General features: G+C 46.1%; 1 protein-coding gene and 1 pseudogene across 3 annotated transcripts in view; both read right to left on the reverse strand.

Moving 5' to 3' along the window:
* UGGT1 (UDP-glucose glycoprotein glucosyltransferase 1) overlaps window positions 1-21,941 on the reverse strand; it is a 147,172-nt gene that overhangs the window by 108,900 nt on the left and 16,331 nt on the right. For all 3 annotated transcript variants that reach the window (XM_008158130.3, XM_028134827.2, XM_028134826.2), the window contains 4 exons: window positions 4,158-4,270; window positions 2,463-2,637; window positions 1,307-1,403; window positions 34-112 (listed from right to left, as the gene is read on the reverse strand). In XM_008158130.3, coding sequence (XP_008156352.3) covers window positions 34-112; window positions 1,307-1,403; window positions 2,463-2,637; window positions 4,158-4,270 — 464 coding nt within the window. The remainder of the gene's footprint in view (window positions 1-33; window positions 113-1,306; window positions 1,404-2,462; window positions 2,638-4,157; window positions 4,271-21,941) is intronic.
* LOC129150777 (protein tyrosine phosphatase type IVA 1-like) lies at window positions 8,735-9,244 on the reverse strand (annotated as a pseudogene).

Here is a 21,941-nt window from a genome sequence, read left to right on the forward strand (position 1 = left end):
AGTTAAGAACATTTCCCAAAAGAATATACATACCTTAATTTTCCAAAGAGAAATCCTTGAACTTCATCAATAGGATCATTTTCACCAATAACTGTGGTGTTTACTTCCATTCCTGTAAAGGCACAGCAAAGTCATGTCTAATCACTCAGATTAGAAATAAAAACACTATAACCTCATACGTCTAATGTAAGAAAAATAATCAGAAACACCCAATATTATTATACCATTTAAAATGTTGATATCTAATCTTGCAATGGTAACAAAGAAAATTAATGTGTTTTTAATATGTCCTATGCTGCTGGATAAAGAATATATTTTTTTCCTTAAACTTTGGAAAATTACATTAAAATTTTCTAAATTAATACCTTTAAAATTACAAACAATGGATTTTTCAATATCAAAATTCTAAAGAACATGCAACGAGGCAACTTAACCCTAAATAGATTATTGAGAACAGAATGATGAGTTACTAGGCTATCTTCCACGTACCAAGCCAATCCTTTTTATCTTTAAAATAAGCTCAAAAGAAATAGAGAACCACAATCAACTTAAATAACTAAACATTAAAAAAAAAAAGTTTAAAAGGCTAAAACAAAAGAAATAAAGAAGACTGTACATAAAACTTGTGGTTGAGTCCGGCCAGTGTGGCTTAGCGTTGACCTATAAACCAGGTCACAGTTCAAATCCCGGTCAGGACAAATGCCCAGGTTGTGGACTCAATCCCCAGTAGGGGGCATAAAGGAGGCAGCCAAGCAATGATTCTCTCTCATCATTGATGTTTCCATCTCTCCCTCTCCTTTCCTCTCTGAAATAAATAAAAATATATTTGAAAAAATAAAAATAAAACTTGTGGTTGAAATAATAAATTAAAAACCCTAGAGTATGTCAAGAAGTATCCATAGTAAATTGTTCCAAGTGCCGAAAATAATAGAAACCATTAAAACGTTAATTATAGGGTAGTTTAAGATTTCATATTGGGCCACAAATTAATGGATATTTGTGAACTGCGTATCATCAATAACAATAGCTACTACTTATTGAACATTTTTGTGCATAAAACTGTGTTAATTTCTTACTTATACATCTTGTTTTCTCCACACAAGTACTGTAAGAAGCATATATCATTATCTGTACACAGGAAAAAATTGGGACATAAGCATTTGCTTAATGTCACCCAACTCACATGGGACAGAAGACTCAGGTTCATCATATTCCTAAATTTATTCTTTATCATTAAGGAACAAGGTTCTCCTTTAACTCATTGTTTTTAGAAAAGAAAACACATTGGTCTAATTTACAAATTCACCTTTCACCTGAGTATCATCCTTGGCCTTGTACTCGGTGCTCTTAATGGCCAGCTCCACGCCGTAGCCGGAGAGGTACACAGGCTCCCTCCTGGGCCGCTGCAAGTAGAGCGAGAATTCCACCGTTACCTGAGTCTTCACACGTCACATGTCCAGACGTGACTGTGTCAGTGCTGTGAGGTTAACCTAGGACTGCGCACTCTGATACACTTAAGCTGCCGTGGAAATCCTCGCTCCTTTAGGTGCGAATCCTGCCACACGGATGAAAATGGGGACTCCAGGGAGGAGGCGGAAAGGCAAAGGAAGGGCACGAAGCCACGTGAAGAAGCGGAGGAAGGAGGAGTTTCACAACCTGCGCGGAGGCTGCAAAGAGCGAGCGAGGTCTCTGCCCAGAAGTGCGCGTTGGGCGTGTGTGCGGAGCGTGTTTCCATTCTTGATGGAATTCAAACGTCTTCAGTCAGGGTTTGGGCTGACCCAATGGCACAGGCTTACCGCCACCCTGAATAAGGATGGGCCTTTAGACAGTGTAATCTTTAAGACCAGCCACAGGGAAGGGGGGCAGAGGGAAGGAGTGCAGTTGTCAAAAATTAAATATTAATTTAAATGTTCCTGCTCATACAAATTTTCATTCAAACTTTTTATTTTACTTGCATGGGCCTAGCATCCAATATTTATTAAGCTTATTAAAACACAGAAACTTTAAGGCTAACAATCTGTACATATAAATAATTTAAAGCTAAATGCTATACAAGGTTTCAAAACCTTCATTTTCAATCGATTCTGCCTGGTTTTACCTCTAGAAATCCTTCCTTTTCAATCTTATGAAAAGATTTTTTTAAAAAAAAGTTTAGAAAGGAAATTAATTAAAGAAGTAGTTCCATAGTATGCGAGCATATTAAATCTGGGCCAAATTAAATATAATTTACGTGGTTCATTTTGAAATAGAACATAAACTTTATTACGCTATTTTTAAGCATAATTGTTTTACACTTCAGAAAGGTAAGCAAAGTATCTCCTCTGTGCAAAACACATTTGATGAAAGTACTTAACTTTTCAAAAAAATAAAACTTTATAAATGGGAAAATTATTAGCTTGTGTGGTAAAATCATGCTGGGCAAATTAGTATTTAAAGGAGTTGTAAAATAAGTCAATACTTACAGATACATAATGTCTGAATATGTAATTGATTTTGCCTGCATTGCTTTTTGATACAAGTTGGCGGTGGAAATTATAAAACACCTCAGAACCAATCTCCGAGTAGAAAATCACCACTGGACTCTCAGGACTGGATGAGGGGTATCTGTGATCACCTTTGAACAATAAGGGCTTGGGTCTGAAAATAAATAGCAAAAGCTTAAAATTATAAACTTTAAAAAGTTTTTAAAAGAAAATATAGATGCAGCAATAATTTAAGTAAAGATTGTGAGCATCTTAATATAAAAATATCAAAACGCTAAATAGTTTTCAGAAAGAATACTGTCAGGTATGAGTCTTATTTCATCATCCATCTCTCCCTCTCCTTTCTAAAAAGGATATTATTTTCACTAAAAATAATAATAATAGTACATTACATAAAATATTAGCTATAAAATGCAGACTTTGATTAGTAATTGTTACCAATTCCTAGAGAAGGGGGGAAGCTAGAAGAAAGATATATATCCAGACCTCACAGCACTAAAACTTTAATAAATGATTCTGCCATAAATAGGATATAATTGCCCTTTTACCTGAAAACCTAAGTACAAGTAAAGCAAAAAGGCAGAGGAATGCTTGAAGCTATAACTTGTCAATCAGAGCATCTTCCTTCACTATCATCTTTACTATGATCTTCCTAATTTATGTTTTCCTCAAATTTTACAACTTACCCTCCAAAAACACTTCTTTAAAAATAACATCGAGATACCAACAGATATTAATGCATAGACTTTATGACCATAAGGAGGTCCACTTAAGTGTACTAAAGAAAGATGACTCCAGGAAAAGCATAACCACAGAAAAAGTCTAAAAGGATACAAGCCAAACCATTAAAAATAGTTGCCACCTCTCAAAAGAGAGTCAACTACCACTCTTCTCCTTACAAAGTATGCATTATTGTTATAACAAGTGAAACAAAAATTAATCTGTCTGGTTTCCCCCAAGGAGCATTACTTGACCACATAGCCACCTCGGTCCGCTGGGTTTTGGTTGTCAGCTGAGTGAGAAGCACTCATGGCATCTGCTGGGCAAGTGCTGGGCAGGTAACCTCAGGAAAGAACTACCCGCTGACAACACCCTCCGCACTTCTGACCCCGCAGAGCAAACCACAAAGAGCGGGCACTGCTCTCCAGCTCATCAGGCCCGTGGAGGGCGCACCTCCTGCCCTAGCCAACAGCAAGAGGGAGTAGATGCTTGTCCACCACAGGAAATCAGCCTCTAAGCAAAAGCTAGCCTGTTCATCACCCATTTAATGTTCAAATTGAACAGTTTCCTTTGTCTGAAACGAATCCACCCTGAGAGGTCATTACCGTGACTACAGTCCCCTCAGGCTCTGGCTCTAATGCACAGAGCATTCCTCACCGAGCTGATGACAAAGCACATGTAATTTCTCAGATGCAGTCACTACTAAATAATAACAGTAATATTAAATACTCTCATTATCTCCATTTTAAAATGAGATGAAAAAGAAAGGTTAGTAATCTGCCTACGTTCACAAAACTTTTTAAGCCACAGAGATGGAATCAAATCTAATCAGTCTGGTTCCAGAATCCATACTCGAGGCTGTAAAACTCATTAAAAAACTAGAAGTAGTCTTGATGTAGAAGAAAAAGGGAGCACAGTGAATGCATGACATTTAGAGAGAAACACACACTCTACCGTTCAGGTGCTGTCAGTAGAAGAGTCTCCAGGGCATCGAAGTCACAGGTCTTCCTCCCGTGCACTGAAAAGAAGGAACTACATCCTGCCGGGGGAGGCTCGTCTGCCGCTATCTGTCATTTTAAGACAAGTCTTTTAAAAATAACTTCTAACCAAAGGCAAGATAAAGACATGCATATTCTACATAGGTAATAAAATGATAACAAAACATCAGTAAAAGCAAAAATTATCCTCTACTGAACACCCGTTATGTGACAGGAAGAGCTTTACATGTAGCTGCTTTCCTTTTTTTTTTCTTCACTCAAATTTGAGTCTTTTATTTGGATGTAACTGTAATTTAAAAAAAGAAACAGACAAGGACCTTTTAGATTAGCATAAGCTTTGTATGCTTGTTTCAGATTACTGAAAAAAAAAATTTATCATTTATCAAGCCCTCCTGTGCCAAATACTTGTTTAAATTAATTAAAAACCTATAAAGTTATATAATTAATTTATAAATGAGAAAACTGAAGCTCAGAAGTTGATCCTAACCAGTTATTATTTGGTGGAATTGAAATTAAAATCAAAGACTTCCCCTATGATATATACGTTTCTCCTCGGTAGAGAATAGTACATAATGGTTCAAAATTATCTAAATCTCTAAAAAGCAGTTTATAATGGAAAGCACTTTTAATAATAAATAGTCTTCATGACCCTAACAAATTGTGTCTATAAGGAGCTTACTAAAATGACAACTTCCTTTAATCATTCATTTGTTAAAAAAACACATACACACTTTACTTCAAATGGTACTAGGTACTAAGTGAAGCCCAATTTAGTCTTAACATGTTCTAAGTTAACATTAAGCAAAAACAGTGATGATAAATGTCTCTCATTTATTTAGATGTTTAAGCTCTGACACTAAATTTTACAAGCTAGTGAACAATGACAAATTATTTCTCCCACAGTATTATAACCACGCACTCCCAAACAGTATAAATATATGGTTGAACGAACATCAATACACAACACCATTTTATCTATTACATAATAAAACAAATTATCAAGTATACAAACATTAAGTTACACAGCTCAAAAGGCAAATAACATATTAGATATCTGCTCAATTCATAAGCAGAAACCCACTCCTTTTTTTTGCAAGAGAGGGAAGGGAAAAATCACACTTCAAACAAAAATAAGTTGGTAAACAACTTCAGAATGTATGAAAAAAATACAAGAATTTCAGACTTTTTGTGATTAAGAATCGTTTTAGCTACAACATAGCATGTCTACCTTTAAAAAAATATTGACCAAAGAGAATATTCTACATGTTTCACACAAGACAATAAATAAGATTTATAGAAAGACATTAAATAATAACTAAGACTTGGATTAAAAATAAAAATGTTGAGCAAACCTGATGTGTTGGAGACAAGGTGTAAGCTGACACGGTCCTTGCACCTGAAGGGACTAGCAAGGCTCAGTCCCTTACCTTACACAGATTTCCCAGGCCTGTTTGGATGGCAATTAATCAGTACAATGAGAGCAACCCCTACCTACAAAGCTTTCCAAGGTTTGTTTATATATCAATAGGATAAGAGCTACTTTCATGGCTTACCAAGAAATATATATCCAATTAGTGAGATTTATTGTAACCAGAACTTGTCCTTCAACTTATCCCTCCAGTAGTGGTTTTAGAAGAACAAAGAATGTTTTCCTCTTGGTTGATCCCCTGCTTAGTGTCTTATGTATGAAAGGCATTACAGAGTTAATAAACGGTGCTACAGCCTCTCAAAGACTCGTACACCTCCTGATCCCGCTGTTGTTTCTCTTGCTGTTGTTTCTCCTATTCTTTCTTTTCTCAAATCCCACCTCCCTACCTCAGCCCGGTTCAACCTGTCAGGCTGGTTCTGACACTGATGTATACTTGTATGAATGAGGGAAGGTGTAAGCATAAAGTCAGCAGGCAAATAACCATATCGGCCCTACTTTCTAAGTTTGAAATACCTGAAGGGAGAAACCACATAAGGTCCAGAGTGTTCACAGTTCCTGGTTTTAGTTCTGTATGAAACTAAAGTATACAAGTATTATGCTGGTATTCTGGCACCTAATCTTTCTAAATCTCTTATCTATATACTGTGGACGGGTGCACGAAATTCATGCGGGGGGGGGGGGGGATCCCCTCAGCCATGCCTGCACCCTCTCCAATCTGGGACCCCTTGAAGGATGTCCTATTGCCGGTTTACAGGGATCGGGCCTAAATCGGCAGTTGGACATCCCTCTTGCAATCCGGGACTGCTGGCTCCTAACCGCTCACCTGCCTGCCTGCCTGCCTGATTGCCCCTAACCACTCTGCCTGTCGGCCTGCTCACCCCAAAATGCCCCCCGTGCTGGCCTGCTCACCCCCAACTGCCCCCCTTGCTGTCCTGATCACCCCCAACTGACCCCTTCTGACGGCCTGCTCGCCCCCAACTGGTCCCCCTCCTGTCTGTTCAACCCCAACTGCCCCCCCACTGGCCTGATCACCCACAACTGCCCTCCCCTCTTGGACTCTAACTGACTCTACCTCAGCCCCACCACCATGGCTTTGTCCAGAAGAATGTCCGGAAGGCCTCCTGGAAGGTCTCCCAGTCTAATTAGCATGTTACCCTTTTATTAGTATAGATAGAGGCCTGGTGCACGGGTGGGGGCCAGCTGGTTTGCCCTGAAGGGTGTCCCGGATCAGGGTGGGGGTTCTCTTGAGGCATGGGGCAGCCTGGGCGAGGGGTGGTTCTTTGCAGGCCGGCCACACCCCCATGGGGTGAGGGTCCCCACTTGGGGGGCATGGCCAGCCTGGGTGAGGGGCTGATGGCTGTGTGCAGGCTGGCCAGGCCCCCAAGCGGGGACTCTTACTCCATGGGGATGTGGCCAGCCTGGGTAAGGGGCTGAGGGCCGTTTTCAGACTGGCCAAGGCCCTGGGTGACCCAGGCTCCCAACCACCCTTTTTTCCCCCCAGCCCCTCCTTGAATGGAGGCCAGGGCGGACAGGAAGCTTGGCTTCCTCTGTCGCCGGGGGCAACCCAAGCCTCCTGCTCGCTCCAGCTCCATGGCCGCCGCCATCTTTGTTGGGTTAATTTGCATACTCGCTCCTGATTGGCTGGTGGGCATAGCGGAGGAACAATCAATTTTCATGTTTCTCTTTATTAGTATAGATATAAAAAGCCAGAAGCCCTCACGACTGAAACAACTGGACGAACAAGCAAACAGGCTGCGTGGGGCGACCAGGCCGGCAGGGGGTTAGTAAGGGACGACCAAACGACTGAACAGCAGGCTGCCTGGGGCAACCAGGCCAGCAGGGAGGTTAGTGAGGGACGACCAAATGACCGAATGAACAGCAGGCTACAAGGGGCGACCAGGCTGGCAGGGGGGGCAGTGAGGGGTAACCAGGATGGCAGCGGGAAGCAGTTAGGGGCAACCTGGCCAGCAGCAGGGGGCAGTTAGGGGCGACCAGGCCGGCAGCAGGGGACAGTTAGGGGTGACCTGGCCTGTAGCAGGGGGCAGTAAGGGGCGACCAGGCCGGCGCGGGGGGGGAGGGGGGAGCAGTTAGGGGTGACCAGGCTGGCGGGGGGTGGGCAGTTGGGGGTGACCAGGCTGGCGGGCAGGTGTGTGGTTAAGAGCCAGCAGTCCAGGATTGTGAAAGGGATGTCCAACTGCCAGTTTAGGCCCAATCCCCGGGACCGAACCTAAACCAGCAGTCGGGACATCCCCTGAGGGGTTCCGGAATGGAGAGGGTGCAGGCTTGGCTGAGGGGACCCCCCCCATGCACAAATTTCATTCACCAGGCCTCTAATCTATATCTATAGATATAGATACACACACACACACACACACACACACACACACACACACACACACATACATGCCTAAGTGACCAAATAATTGAATGACCACTCGACCGATCGCTATGACATGCACTGACCACCAAGGGCAGATGCTCAATGTAGGAGCTGCCCCTGGTGGTCAATGTGCTTCCACAGCCAACCTCCCACGATCCCTCCCCCCGGCCAGCCAGCTCCATCTGCTCCAATGGGGCAACAAGCCCACCTTCCGTGGCCCCTTCCTCCAGCCAGCTGGCCTTGATGGCCCTAATGAGGACCTCCCTTGGCCCCTTCCCCCCGCCAGCCAACCTCCCATGGCCCCTCCCCCCACCGGCCAACCTCCCGTGGCCCAAATAGGCCCCGATCTCCAGCCAGGCCGAGGAACCCCACCCATGCACGAATTCGTGCACCGGGCCTCTAGTCTATCAATAAGATTCTGGCATGGGAATAGATTTAAGGACATAACTCAATACTGTACAATTTCAGGAAAAGCAAATTGGTACAAATGATAAGCACATTTTAAATGCTGAACAGTAAGGATCTTTTGCTTTGCTAAGTGTCAAAATAGGTTGATTAGAACCCAAACATAGAGGTTGCAATTCTGTCAAGCTAAGAGCAGAGTAAAACTGCTTTTCAACACTCCTATGGAAGCCGCATTAGACTTATGCACCTCACCAACATGTCGGCTCAGATGTAAGACAAATTAGGTCCCATCTCAAGTTCCACTCCCAAGGCAATGGCATCAGTGGATTCTATGACAGATGGAATCTTTGAAGCACAACCGCATTTTAGGGCACATTTTAGGACGAACTTCTCCAAATACAGAAGTCGCTTGCTGTTACAAGCTCCACGCCACTTTGTCTTAGGAGCTGCACTGCATCTTCCTATTTCATCCCGCCTTCGACTAAGGCTAGGGCAGCGAGCACCGGAGCTCCTCCCAGGCCTGCAACCCAAGCCGCAATACCACACCAGCTTCTTCACGACACTTAATTGTTACAAGATTTAACCAGTCAACCATCTGGTTGAATGGCAGCGCACCATCACCGAAGGCCAATCAAGAACACGGAGCCTTCCTTGTTTCCCCACAACAAGAGCGCCAGACATTGCTCCACACGGTCTCACTATGTAACGCCGTGCTTCTAACTTCCTCTGTGAGTTTGCTTGAGGTCGCATTGGTTGGATTGTGTGTAACAAGAAATCTCACATTCTTGTATGTGACTGCCACAGGAGCGGGGCGGCTCACGCGAGCCATGAATCTAGTTAAAGAACACTCAATAGGGAGACGAATTTAAAAATTGAATGCAGAAATGATGCAAAGAAACAGTCTACTTCAGTATACTCCACTGGGCATTCTCAGTGCTGCGAGTGACGCTGGGAGTAATGGGAAATGATACGAACCTCCTGACAGGAAGCAGCAATTCTTCAACCGAGTAATTCAGCAAGGAAGTGCACTGAGGGTTACCCCATCCAGGTCACAACTCTTATAAATTGCTCTGTAGCTTTCAATTCAACACTTCTGTGTCCAGGTTAACCACTCACATGGGCCCTCTTGGCGGAGCAGTAATGAATTTCTGCAGTTCACTCGTCCGCATAGAGGTTGTGCTGTGCCCGGCAATAACCTCCACTGCCCTTCAGCAATGCATCAATGTGTGGCCGAGAGCTCCACAGACCTGGGGAGTATGTCTGCTCACTGAGGACTGCAGCCTAACCTACAGCCTGTCCCAAGCGGCGGTGGAGGCAGCAGCAGGGCAGGGAGGGCGCACCACGTTCTACCACGCAGTGAACTGCTCGGGAGAGCATGCAGCCAAGCTGGTCCACAGTCCATGGGGCCAATACGTGCCCCAAGGCCATAGCTGCTTTCTTTGTATGATTTCCTCTAGTTCCTCGCGATATCACCCCATGAGGAAGGTGTTATTATTACCCCCAAAACAGAACTTTAAAAATCTATCTCAGAGCCGAAACCGGTTTGGCTCAGTGGATAGAGCATCGGCCTGCGGACTGGAGGGTCCCAGGTTCGATTCCGGTCAAGGGCATGTACCTTGGTTGCGGGCACATCCCCAATGGGGGTTGTGCAGGAGGCAGCTGATCGATGTCTCTCTCTCATCGATGTATCGATGTTTCTAACTCTCTATCCCTCTCTCTTCCTCTCTGTAAAAAATCAATAAAATATATTTTTTTTAAAAATCTATCTCAGAAGATATAAAAAGGTATCCAGGGAATGCAGTATGTACTTTGTAGAAAACTAAGCTTACAAATGTCTATTTTAAGTACCAAAGAATAAGGATGCAGTCCTAATTAAGCATAACATGCAAATTAACAGAGGAATAACCCAGATCCAGAAAAAAACGGGGCTTAAAAAAATTGTAAAAATGGAAAGATAAAATTAATGAGCACAGTAAGATAATCAAGGGAAAGGCTGAACACTAGGTGATTATGCTTGGAGTGAAATGCATTAATGCCAGTGCAGAATGAGACCAGTCAATCTGCAACTTTACTGAGAGGCACACTGAGAAGAGTGAGTATGATAATATGAAAAAAGGAAAGGATAAAATGACAAGCACTGGTGTACGCATTGATGGTGTAACATACTAATATTAAGACACCTTCTTCTATAGATAAAATTAAGAAAAGGGAGGAAATGTAAAGCTTGCTATAAAAAAACTGATATTAAAACTTTTTCAATATTCTTTTTTTTCCTGCAAGTTACTCTAAAACTTACAAACACAAGAACAAATAGTAATAAGCCCCCATGTACCTGTGACCCATCTCTATATATAAAAGGCTAATATGCTAAGTGTCTGACCGTCCAACCGGTCGCTATGATGTGCACTGACCACCAGAGGGCAGATGCTCAATGCAGGAGCTGCCGTGATGCACACTGGCCATTTACAGAGAAATGGCACTGCAGACCTTGTGCCCACAAAGCAACACTCAGCTTCCCCCAAGTGGGACACAGGCCCCGCCACCACCCTGGAGCGACACCCCAACAAATCACAGTTGACGCTGCAGAGACTCCATGGCACAAAATACGGCCCACAGCCCAGCCCAGCAATGGTGGCTGTGGGCACCAAGTAATGATGTCACATAGCAGCGCCCGGCTTCCTCTCCCTGGCAACTAGCCTCCTTGGAGTTTCTCCAGCCCAGGAACACGACTTGCTTTATAACCAGGTGCAAACATTTCACACTGTAACCAAACATCTGAAGCATTTTCCCGTGTCTCATCCCATTTGATCCTCACAGAAGTCCTGGAGTAGGTAGATAGGAGACTCGGTGGAATCCTATTTTCATTAGCCAGAAAATGGAGATTTAGAAAGCTTAGAAACTTGACCCGACTTTAAAGAAGTAAGAAATGGTGGACCTTGAAAATGGCTTCAGGTTTTCTCACTGCACAGAATATAGTCAAACACTGCTGCAGTTAAATATTTTACCCTTTGTTCTCCCTGGGTGATCTACAACAATAATCTGCTTCGTGTTGATATTAACTGCTGTGTTGCTGATAATTACCTGAAAGAGACGTTGGGGTGCTTCACTGGGCTGGAAAAAGTTTAGCTACATCAGAAAGCAGGTCTAATTAAGCAAGTTTATTCTATATCTATAAAACGCTAAGTTGACTCGCGCATGCGTGATACATATAAAGCTCTCGCTGGCGTCAATCGCATGCATGTGTTTCCATCTGCCATTGTCAACTGTGAATTTGGTTGACACTTCTATTATAGAGAAAGGGTGAATAGTGATATTAAAATATTTCTTCTAACTAATTGCCTTTCAATGTGCACAAATTCGTGCACCAGGCGACTAATATTCAAAATTATCAACTTATGGCCAATCTATTTCATTTACCTTTCTAGGACACATCACTGAGTCATTACAACATAAATTCTAAATAACATTTCATTTCATTTGTAAAGTTTTCGTATGTCACAATAAGAGTTTTTTACAATAACATAATACCACTATCATTAAAAAGGAATAAAATTCTGGCCCTAGCCAGTTTGGCTCAGTCCATAGAGCATCAGTCTCAAAGGGTCCCGGGTTCGATTCCAGTCACAGGCACATGCCCAGGTCAATCCCCAGTAGGGGATATACAGGAGGCAGCCGATCAATGATTCTTTCTCATCACTGCTATTTCTATTTCTCTCTCTCCCTCTCCCTTCCTCTCTGAAATCAATTTAAAAAATATATTTTTTAAAAAGTAATAAAATTCTGCACAAAGGGCAACTGACAGCATAATTTTTCAATTTTCCCAAGTTCCCCACAAAAACAAAGCAACTAGATAGCAAAAAGCAAATGGACACATTTATGAGAAAACAAGGTGGAAAGAAATCCCCATGATACAAAACCTAAACAAGATCCAACTTATCAGGAGGCCACGGAAAAGGACACAGAGGTAAACAAGAGATTTAGATGAACCTGAGAACAAGAAAACTCTCAACAGCCAAGAGATTTCACTGGAAAGTCGTGGGTCAACGGGTGTTGTTCAATCTCGTATCTGGGGAATCCAAGGGGCTCATATTAAAGTTTAAAGGGGTTAGGGCAGTTAAGCCACTCTGAACTCTCAAACTCACAAGTAGGACTCCCTTCTAGTGCCCCACTCTTAAGGAAAAACTGCTGAGGGTGGAAGAAAATTGGAGTTGGACAGAAAGATAGAGGCAATGAAAGAGAAAGTCCAAGTAAAAGCACAGGTGAGGAACCAAGTCAGGAAATTTCAGAAAGCAAGCCACTATTTTTTAAACCACCCTTATTTTTTAACATTTACATAAAATCAACAGAAGGGGAGCCACGTCAATTTCTAAAAGTAAAACTAATTTCACATCAAAATGAGCAGAAAAGCCTCCATGTCAAGCCCCATACAAAGCTACTGTAAGAAAAGGGGTGGAGGGATAACAGAAATACACCCTTCTCTTTTTTTTACAGAAACGTTTTTTAGTTTTTAATGAACTTGTAAACCAATAAGCTCCCATTTCAAAATAAAAATAAAATTCCAGAATACATAAATGTTTACAGTGTTTGCATTTACCTAAGCAACATACATACATTTTCAGTTTTAAGATGTTAACACAATTTCTGTGAAAAATATGCTTTTAATTTATTGATTTCAGAGAGAGAGGGAGAGAAAGGGGGGGGAGAGAGAGAGAGAGAGAGAGAGGGGGAGAGAGAGAGAGAGAAGAGAGAGAGAGAGAGAGAGGGAGGGAGGAGAGAGAGAGAGAGAAATGAATGAGAATGGGAAAGACAGAAAGAAAGTCACCAGGTTGGCTCAGTGGAGAGAGCGTCGGCCTACAGACTGAAGGGTCTCAGGTTCGATTCTGGTCAAGGGCACATGCCTGGGTTGCGGGCTTGATCCCCAGTAGGGGGCGCGCAGGAGGCAGCCAATCAATGATTCTCTCTCATCATTGATGTTTCTATCTCTCTATCCCTCTCCCTTCCTCTCTGAAATCAATGAAAATATATTTTTTTTAAAAAGAGAGAGAAATATCGATTTGTTGTTCCACTTATTTATGCATTCACTGGTTGATTTGTGTATGTGCCCGGACCCAGGATGGAACTGAAACCTTGGCATATAGGGACAACGCTCTAACCAACTGAGCTACCAGGCCAGGCCTGCTTTTGTTATTATTATTAATACCAGTAACATTACAGAGTTAACGCAGAATCCTAAGGATAATCTAGGGGTCACTAAGTTTTGGGTCTGTGCTCTGAATGCTGCTTTGTCCAGCACAGGGGAGCAGGCAGTCTTTCATGTGCTCAAACACAGAATCTTTGGTTGCTACCAAATAAGCTGCCTTGCAAACAAGAAGCCACCACTTTTAAAAAATATATTTTTATTGGTTTTTAGAGAGAGGAAGAGGGAGACACAGAAACATCAATGATGAGAGAGAATCATTGATCGGCCGCCTCCTGCACACCCCCAACCGCGGACCGAGCCCGCAACCGGGCATATGCCCCTGACCAGAATCGAACCCCGGACCCTTCAGTCCGCAGGCCAACGCTCTATCTACTGAGCCAAACCAGCTAGGGCAAGAAGCCACCACTTTAAGAATGTTTTAGGTGAACAACTTGCAAATCCCCCAGGATGGATAAACTCTAAGAATGCACAATTGTGAGCATTCACAACCATCACAGGTATGGCTGAAGGTTGTTCATGCCGTTCTTCTGAAATGAGATCTCAAAGTAAAAGATTTTAACAAAAAAAAAAATGGCATAAGCACAACTTCTTCACTAATTTGTGGGTAGCAACCATCTAGTTAACTTTTCCACTTGAAAAAAATGCTTCACTGTTTTAATATTCACAATTACAATGTCTATAACCCAGGACAGAGCATCACCAGTGATGCCCTGACCCAGTTTATACTGAAATTAGGTTCTTTACTCCCAATAAATGGTTCCTCATAACCACTAGCTAGTGTACATAAGAACCAAAACTTCTACATTTGGGGGGAAACAAATGCTGCTCCGATCACGACACAGCTGCTTCTGTTCCTCAATTCATGCTCAGAAACCTGTGGGGGGTGGGCCTGCTGACCCTGTCCACCTGAAGCTGCCTGATGGCTGCTTTCTGCTTTAACACTGACCAGTCCAACGTGCAGGCCTGTTGGTGATTCAGGGTCCGGAAAATGGCTGCCTCAGATACCTGTGACCCAGGGCATCCTCAAATGTAGCCCCAACAATAGTGTAAGCATGGCAAATTCTGCAGGAAACCCCTTACATAAAACTTCTTTTCACTAATCTTTTCACATATATATATATATATACACACACACACACACACACACATAGTAGCCCGTTTGCACAAAGATTCGTGCAATAGACCTTCATTCACCTGGCTGCCTGCACCAGTTTTCTGCTGTCACCGGGGACCCAGGCCTTGGCTGTGGCCACCGCCTTCTGCCTTCTTTCAGGGTTGGGGCTTGGCCCCGGGCGGCGGCCTTGGGCTCGGCTGCACCCCAGCCTCCCTGCGACGGTTTCCTGGTGGGCATGGCTGGTGGGTGTAGCGAAGGTGCGGTCAATTTGTATATTACTCTATTATTAGGTACGATATATATTTTAAATATCTTTGCCCTAACCTTTAGTCCTTGCCATGGCAAACTGGTTCCATTAAAATACATCAAAACAGATCCTATTGATTCCATGTCATCTCAGCAACTCTGTTCAATACAAAGATGTGCATCGATGCTAGCATTATCGGCAGTGCCAGTAAGATTTTTATCTTCTCTACATGGTATGTCTTGCCTCATCCTGTTGACTCTGTACTTTTGACCAAACCAAAATCAATAAGGAATAACTTATTACAGTGATGCCCAATACTCATTAGGAAGTTACCTGATATAATGTCTCTGTATATAACACTAGAGGCCCGGTGCACAAAATTCGTGCACTGGGGAGGGGGGAGGGGGAGGATGTTCCTCAGCCCAGCCTGTACCCTCTCACAGTCCGGGAGCCCTCAGGGGATGTCCGACTAACGGCTTTGGCCCGCTCGCCCACATGGGGAGCAGGCCAAAGCCGTTAGTCAGACATCCTTAGCGTTGCCACAGAGGCAGGAGAGGCTCCCACTACTGCCGCTGTGCTTGCCAGCGTGAGCCCAGCTTCTGGCTGAACAGTGCTCCCCCTGTGGGAGCACACTGACCACCAGGGGGCAGCTCCTGGGTTGAGCATCTGCCCCCCAGTGGTCAGTGCATGTCATAGAGACCAGTCGTTCCGCTGTCGCACCGAAATTGGCTCTCCAAAATCCCCCGAGGAGTTCCGGATTGAGAGGGCACAGGCCAGGCCAAGAGACCCCCACTGGTGCACGATCAGGGACAGGGAGGGATGCGGGAGATTGGCCAGCTGGGGAGAGACCATGGGAGGACTGCAGCATGTGTCTGGCCTGTCTCACTCAGTCCCGATTGACCAGACCCCAGCAGCAAGCTAACCTACTGGTTGGAGCATCTGCCCCCTGGTGGTCAGTGCATGTCATAGTAAGCCGCTGGGCGACCTTAGCATACCATTAGCATATTACGCTTTGATTGAATGGCTGACCAGACACTTAGCATATTAGGCTTTTATTATATACTAGAGGCCCAGTGCATGACTGAATCATGCACGTGTAGGGTCCCCTACATGCTTTTGCTTTTCGCAGTGGAGTTGGGTGCCTGTCCGCTGGTGCTGGAGCAGACAGGCACCCAGCTTCCCCACTTTTGATGGTCCGCGGCCGCTGAGGGGGCTACCCTGCTGTTGAGAGGCGCAGGGGGCGGGAGTCCCGCCCCCTGCGCCTCTCAACAGCCGCTGAGGGGGGCTGCCGGGGACACCTGGCTACCCTGCCGTTGAGAGGCGCAGCTGGGTGTCCGCGGCAGGTCCCCTCAGCGGCCGCAGATCTGGCCATTGAGAGGCACAGGGGGCGGGAGTCCCGCCCCCTGCGCCTCTCAACAGCAGGGTAGCCCCCCTCAGTGGCAGCGGATCCGTGCCTCTCAATGGCCGGATAGGCCACCCCGAGTCCCGCCCCCCAGCCTCCCGCTGCCCAATCGTGGGCGTAGCGGAGTGATGGTAATTTACATGTTACTCTATTATTAGATAGGATATATAGGATGATGTAAATATATCATAACAGAGGCTGCCTGGTAAGGCCTAAGACGTCCCCTCTATTACAGAAATCGGGGACCATATTGTCATGCACTCATTCGGCGAACACCTCCAGCGCTTTCTCTAGCCCTGAGCAGTCTTCCTGTGGGTTCCCAGGTGACGGAATTTCTACAACGACCCCCGAGGGCCCCTCGTAGGAGACACTGCTGACAGACACTGCATCTCAGAATTGTTTTGGTCATTTGTATGTTTCTCACAGTGGAATCTGTGTCTGACATGCTAGACTTGGGCCGTTTCACATTGACAAAAAGATCTGAGTCTCTAGGCCCCCCAGCAAGACGGCCTCTGCAAGGCCTCCTGGGAGATCGGACAACTGCCCGTGAGGACCATGGAGAATGGACCCATCGTCTCCTCGGACAAACAGTTGGCAGGAGTCGCACGTTTCCCAACATTTAGGATCCAGGCAGCACTGTGACGAGGTCCAGGTTGACTAGTGTCCATGGTGGGCAGACCCCAGTGGCCCAGCTTCCTGGTGTCCTGCCTCGTGTGAACGCTTCCCTTGAGTGTGGGAGAGGCATGGCTGCTCCTAACAGCCCAGCCAGGGAGCTGGGACGTGGCTCACGCGGCTCCCTGGGGCTTGTCCTGCTCGGTCGTGGCAGCCGTGGTGGGAGGCCCCCTTGGGGACTGGAGAAGCCGTGGCAAGGAGCCGGGGTGGCCTCTAGGACCTCAGGGGGTCTCTGTCCACAGCCAGCACGCAGCTGGGCCTCTAGGCAGACAGTCCCCAGGACGGGTCCTGCCAGCGTCCCGATGAGCGTGGGCCAGAAGGCTCCCCGCTCGCCGCAGCCTTGCGCAGCGTGAGAGCTGGAGCAGAGGGTCCGCTAAGCTGCCCCACTCTGACCACAGGACCTGTGAGACCCAGGCCTGCTGTTGGCCAAGTCCACGGGGGTTTTACTGCCCCCAATGCCTTCTGCCACCACCTCCCTCTCGTGCAGCACCGCTGTCTGCCTGCCCAGCCCCCGGGTCCTGCACTGCTCAGTGTCCCCCGTGTATTCCTGAGTGCACCTCACTTTCTGAAGTGCTGGCCTCACCCTCCCGCCCCTTACTCTCCACTTGCTCGCTCAGGCCACAGAGCCTCTGACCCCATCCCCCTGGGGGCCAGTTTCCCTCCTCCTGTAACAAAGGACCACGCACACGGGCTGACAGCAGCGCACGTGATGGACTTGCAGTTCTGTGGGCGGGGACACAGCGGCGGCGCTGGGGGTGGCAGGCGCGTCTCTGCCCAGGGCCTCGGGAGAACCACTGGCTCTGCGTCCAGCCTCTTCCTTCAGCAAGAACAGCCAAGCCCCTCACGCTTCCTCAGGTCCTTCCTCTGCCTCCTTCCCCCGTGCGACTCCCGCGATCACAGAGGCCCAGGGACTCAGGCACCCTCCCGCCTCAGTCAGCTAAGGCGCCGTCGCAGTTCCACCCCTTTAGCTTTGCGTGTCGCCCTGTACCACCTGGGGACGGGGTGCAAATGTCACGGCCGGTTTTCCTGCCTTCACACGTTGTGAGGCCTCCCTGAAGCCTGGGGTTCACCCTCCAGGGGACGTACACCTTCAGGAGACCCTGAAACGCACAGAATGCTCACATCTAAGGGCTCCCTGGCACTGGGCACGCCCTGAGGATGTACTTTAAAGGGGGACATTCAATGGCTCACAAACCACATCACAAAAATGACGGCTGGGTCCTTCTTCTTGTGAAAACATCTATCTCCCAGTTTGGCCTTCACGGTTCACACCCTCTTATTCTCCTCACAACCTGAAGGGGTTGGAGGTGCAGCTTCGATGATGAGCTGAGAGTGAGAGCCAGAGCCCCTCAGAGCCAGTGCCAGGCCTGCAGGGCGGGGGGCAGGGGGGCAGCCACTGCGTCACAGCCCCCAGCAGCAGTGGCTTCAGGGGCTCCGCTGGGTGACTCCCTGGCGTGCATCAATGGGAGTCCCAAATTTCCCAATAAATCTCCAAACAAAATTAACTTTAATGGCTTTAATCAGCCTTAATAGACTATTCCTATTGGTATCTGCTCCTTTTGTGAGGTTGTTGAGGAAATACTTAGAGAGGAACAAACCAACAGGCCAATGAGGGAAATGACTGGTCCAAAATCTTTTGAAATTAATTGCCTGTGAGCTATCTACTCACATCTCCTTCCGTGTGCAGTGCACACACTTCATCTGGAGCGGCAGGCGACCTGGAGGAAGCACAGGGAGAGCAGTAACTTCTGGCGCTGTAGGGCAGTAACAGCGCTAGATGGCGCTGCTGGCGATATCCTTTTCTTCCTTATGGAGTGTCTAGGGAGGAGAAGCGGCTGCAGTGCCCGAGGCTGAGTTCCAGGAGGCCGGCAGCGCTACCAGGATCGTGCAGGCAGCGCTGGTCCATTGGTGCCGGGCCTGTCCTCTGGAGATTACACCTGCAGCATTACTAAGGGAGCCAGTCCCCAGTTCCGCCCCACCTCCGCCACCGACTAATTGGAGTCTGAGAGTCTGGAGGAGGAACCAGAAGGCGTGCTCGCCAGTCCCTGCAGAACTCAGCTTCCAGCTGCTCGCCAGTCCCTGCAGAACTCACTCCGGTTCCCTGTTAGCCATCCCCTAATCAAAGGGAGCCTGGGGGCCGGGGGAGGGACCAGGAGGTCTGCCTTCCACCTGCTCACCAGTCGCTGCCGCCACAGATTCATTGGAGCCTGAGGGACCCAGTTCCCCCAATAGCCATCGCCTGATCAATGGAGCCTGAGGGCCGGGGGATGGACCTACGGACCCAGCATTTTTATATACTAGGATGCTTTGTGTGTACATTTTCAACTTTACTGGTCATTGGGTCAACTAACATCAGTACAGTTTTCATTATGGACCTCCTTGAACAGACACTGAGGAGGTCTCCCAGGCTGGGTCTAACACGATCCGTGTCTCCCAGGCTGGGTGCTCCCACGCTGGGTCTAACACGATCCAGGTCTCCCACGCTGGGTCTAACGCAATCCGTGTCTCCCAGGCTGGGTCTAACACGATCCAGGTCTCCCAGGCTGGGTCTAACGCGATCCAGGTCTCCCAGGCTGGGTCTAATGCGATCCATGTCTCCCACGCTGGGTCTAACATAATCCATGACTAGCACACTGAAGTCTTTTTACTGATGGTACCCCTTTATGTGGGGGATGCCAAACACACCTTGAAGAATCTTATAGAGTTTGCTCTCCTGCTGCATGAGGAAGCCACTTCCTACCATTGGTGATGTCAATCACCAAATAAATGTCCCCAAAGGAGCCAGACCCAATCTTCATACAGTGTATATTTTCCTCCAACAATGAATTTTGCCTTGGAGCCGCTGGATAGACAGAGGCTGGGTCCAAGCAACCACACCTCTGAGAGGAAGATGGAGGCCTCTGACTGGTCCCAGGGCAAGGCTGCAGAGGAGGGAGGCAGGGAACGGACCACATTGGCTTTTGGCATTGCGGGGCCCAGAATGGCCAAGCGGAACCTGATAACTGTAGCCCAGTCGGGTTTCTTCTTGCCAGGCCGCAGTTTGTGAGGGGTCCTAGCGGTTCCCAGGCAGGGCACGGGTTGGACACAGGGAGTGGTGAGTTAGGGTGGGGATACCGGTGCCACCACTGCCGCCAGCTCCCGCCCAGAGGGAGTCCATCACTCTGCACTGACAGGTGAGCACTACACCAGGGAAAGTTCTGTGGGGACAGAATCTTTACACTGGCACTGCCTGATACGCAGCTGAAGAGCTATACTTTTTAAAAATATAGATTTTTATTGATTTCAGAGAGGAAGTGGAAGGGAAGAGAGCTAGAAACACCAACAATGAGAGAATAATTGATCGGGTTGCCTCCTGCACGCCCCACACTGGGGAATGAGCCTGCAACCTGGGCATGTGCTGGTAAAGAAAATTCAACATATAGACAATAACCAATTCCAAAACAGGGTACAGAACAAATTTAAGTTTTTAAGGAAACTTTCTGGAAATAAAAAAATGATTAGAAACTCTACATTAAAAGAACATATACCTAAAAATACTGGCCCAGAACAATCACTGCTATATTATATTCTAGTAAACTATGTCTTTAAAGAAAAAGTCCATTGGGCTTCTAGACAAAAAACAATAAAATACCAAGAAACTCTTAAGGAGGAAAAAAATTATACTATCATTTTTCTACAAGAAAGACATACACTGAAAGTAAATACAGAAATACATTTAAGATAGTCAAGAAAGAAAAATATAAACCAACTATTTTATATCCAGACTATTATATAAACATGCAAAAACTCAAGGAACACCATTTCCGTGAGCCCTTCGCGAGAAACCTACCAGCAAGCAGCATCGGGAAAGCCAACTGACTATGGACAGTTGGCAAAAGGACCGGTGGTGAACATTACAGATATGATTATTTACATAAGCACAACGAAATGAGGACTAAAGGGAGATAGTATATGAAATGAAACATCTATGTTCTAGATGGAATGTACTCATTTTGTAGAATGGGGGGGATGGAGAATAGGGATCACTAGGCCAAAAGAAAATTCTTTGCTTGTATTCAGTAAATGTAATTGTGGCAATAGCATGACTTTGATTGTTAATGCTATTGTGTATGTAATGTAGACAAAAAAAACTACACTAATAAAAGAGAAAGATGCAAATTGACCGTACCTTCGAGACACCCATCAGCAATCAGGAGTATGCAAATTGACCCAACAAAGATGGCGGATTAATTTGCATTCTCGGGCGCCAAGTGGCTGGAGGTCGGCGCAGGACGCTGGTGTCATCGCCATGGCGTCCCACACCGCCCCAGCTGCTCCGGGCCTCTGGGCAGCGTGGGAAGGCGGGGCTGGCAGCCAGGGAAAGGAAGGCCCATTCTGCACGAATCTTTGTGCATCGGGCTTCTAGTAAGTAATATTGAGACAGTCTTAATTCTATCATCCCTTATATCCTTCAGAACTAAGATGCTCAATGTGGAAGAAAAGAAACATACATGTAACAAAGTAACCATTAATTTAAATTGAAAATATCAGCATGAGCTCATGATTTCATCTTTACATAGCTTTATATATTTTCTTAGTTTCCTTTGCCCTAGGCCAGTGGTCGGCAAACCACAGCTCGTGAGCCACATGCGGCTCTTTGGCCCTTGAGTGTGGCTCTTCCACAAAATACCATGGCCTGGGCGAGTCTATTTTGAAGAAGTGGCGTTAGAAGAAGTTTAAGTTTACAAAATTTGGCTCTCAAAAGAAATTTTAATCATTGTACTGTTGATATTTGGCTCTGTGACTAATGAGTTTGCCGACCACTGCCCTAGGAGATGTATCTGTAAACATATCACTCTCAAGATTTTGCTGCCTATGGTTTCTTCTAGGATTTTTATGGTTTTACAACTTA

The sequence above is a fragment of the Eptesicus fuscus genome, chromosome 11 (assembly GCF_027574615.1).
Source record: "Eptesicus fuscus isolate TK198812 chromosome 11, DD_ASM_mEF_20220401, whole genome shotgun sequence".
Taxonomy (NCBI): domain Eukaryota; kingdom Metazoa; phylum Chordata; class Mammalia; order Chiroptera; family Vespertilionidae; genus Eptesicus; species Eptesicus fuscus.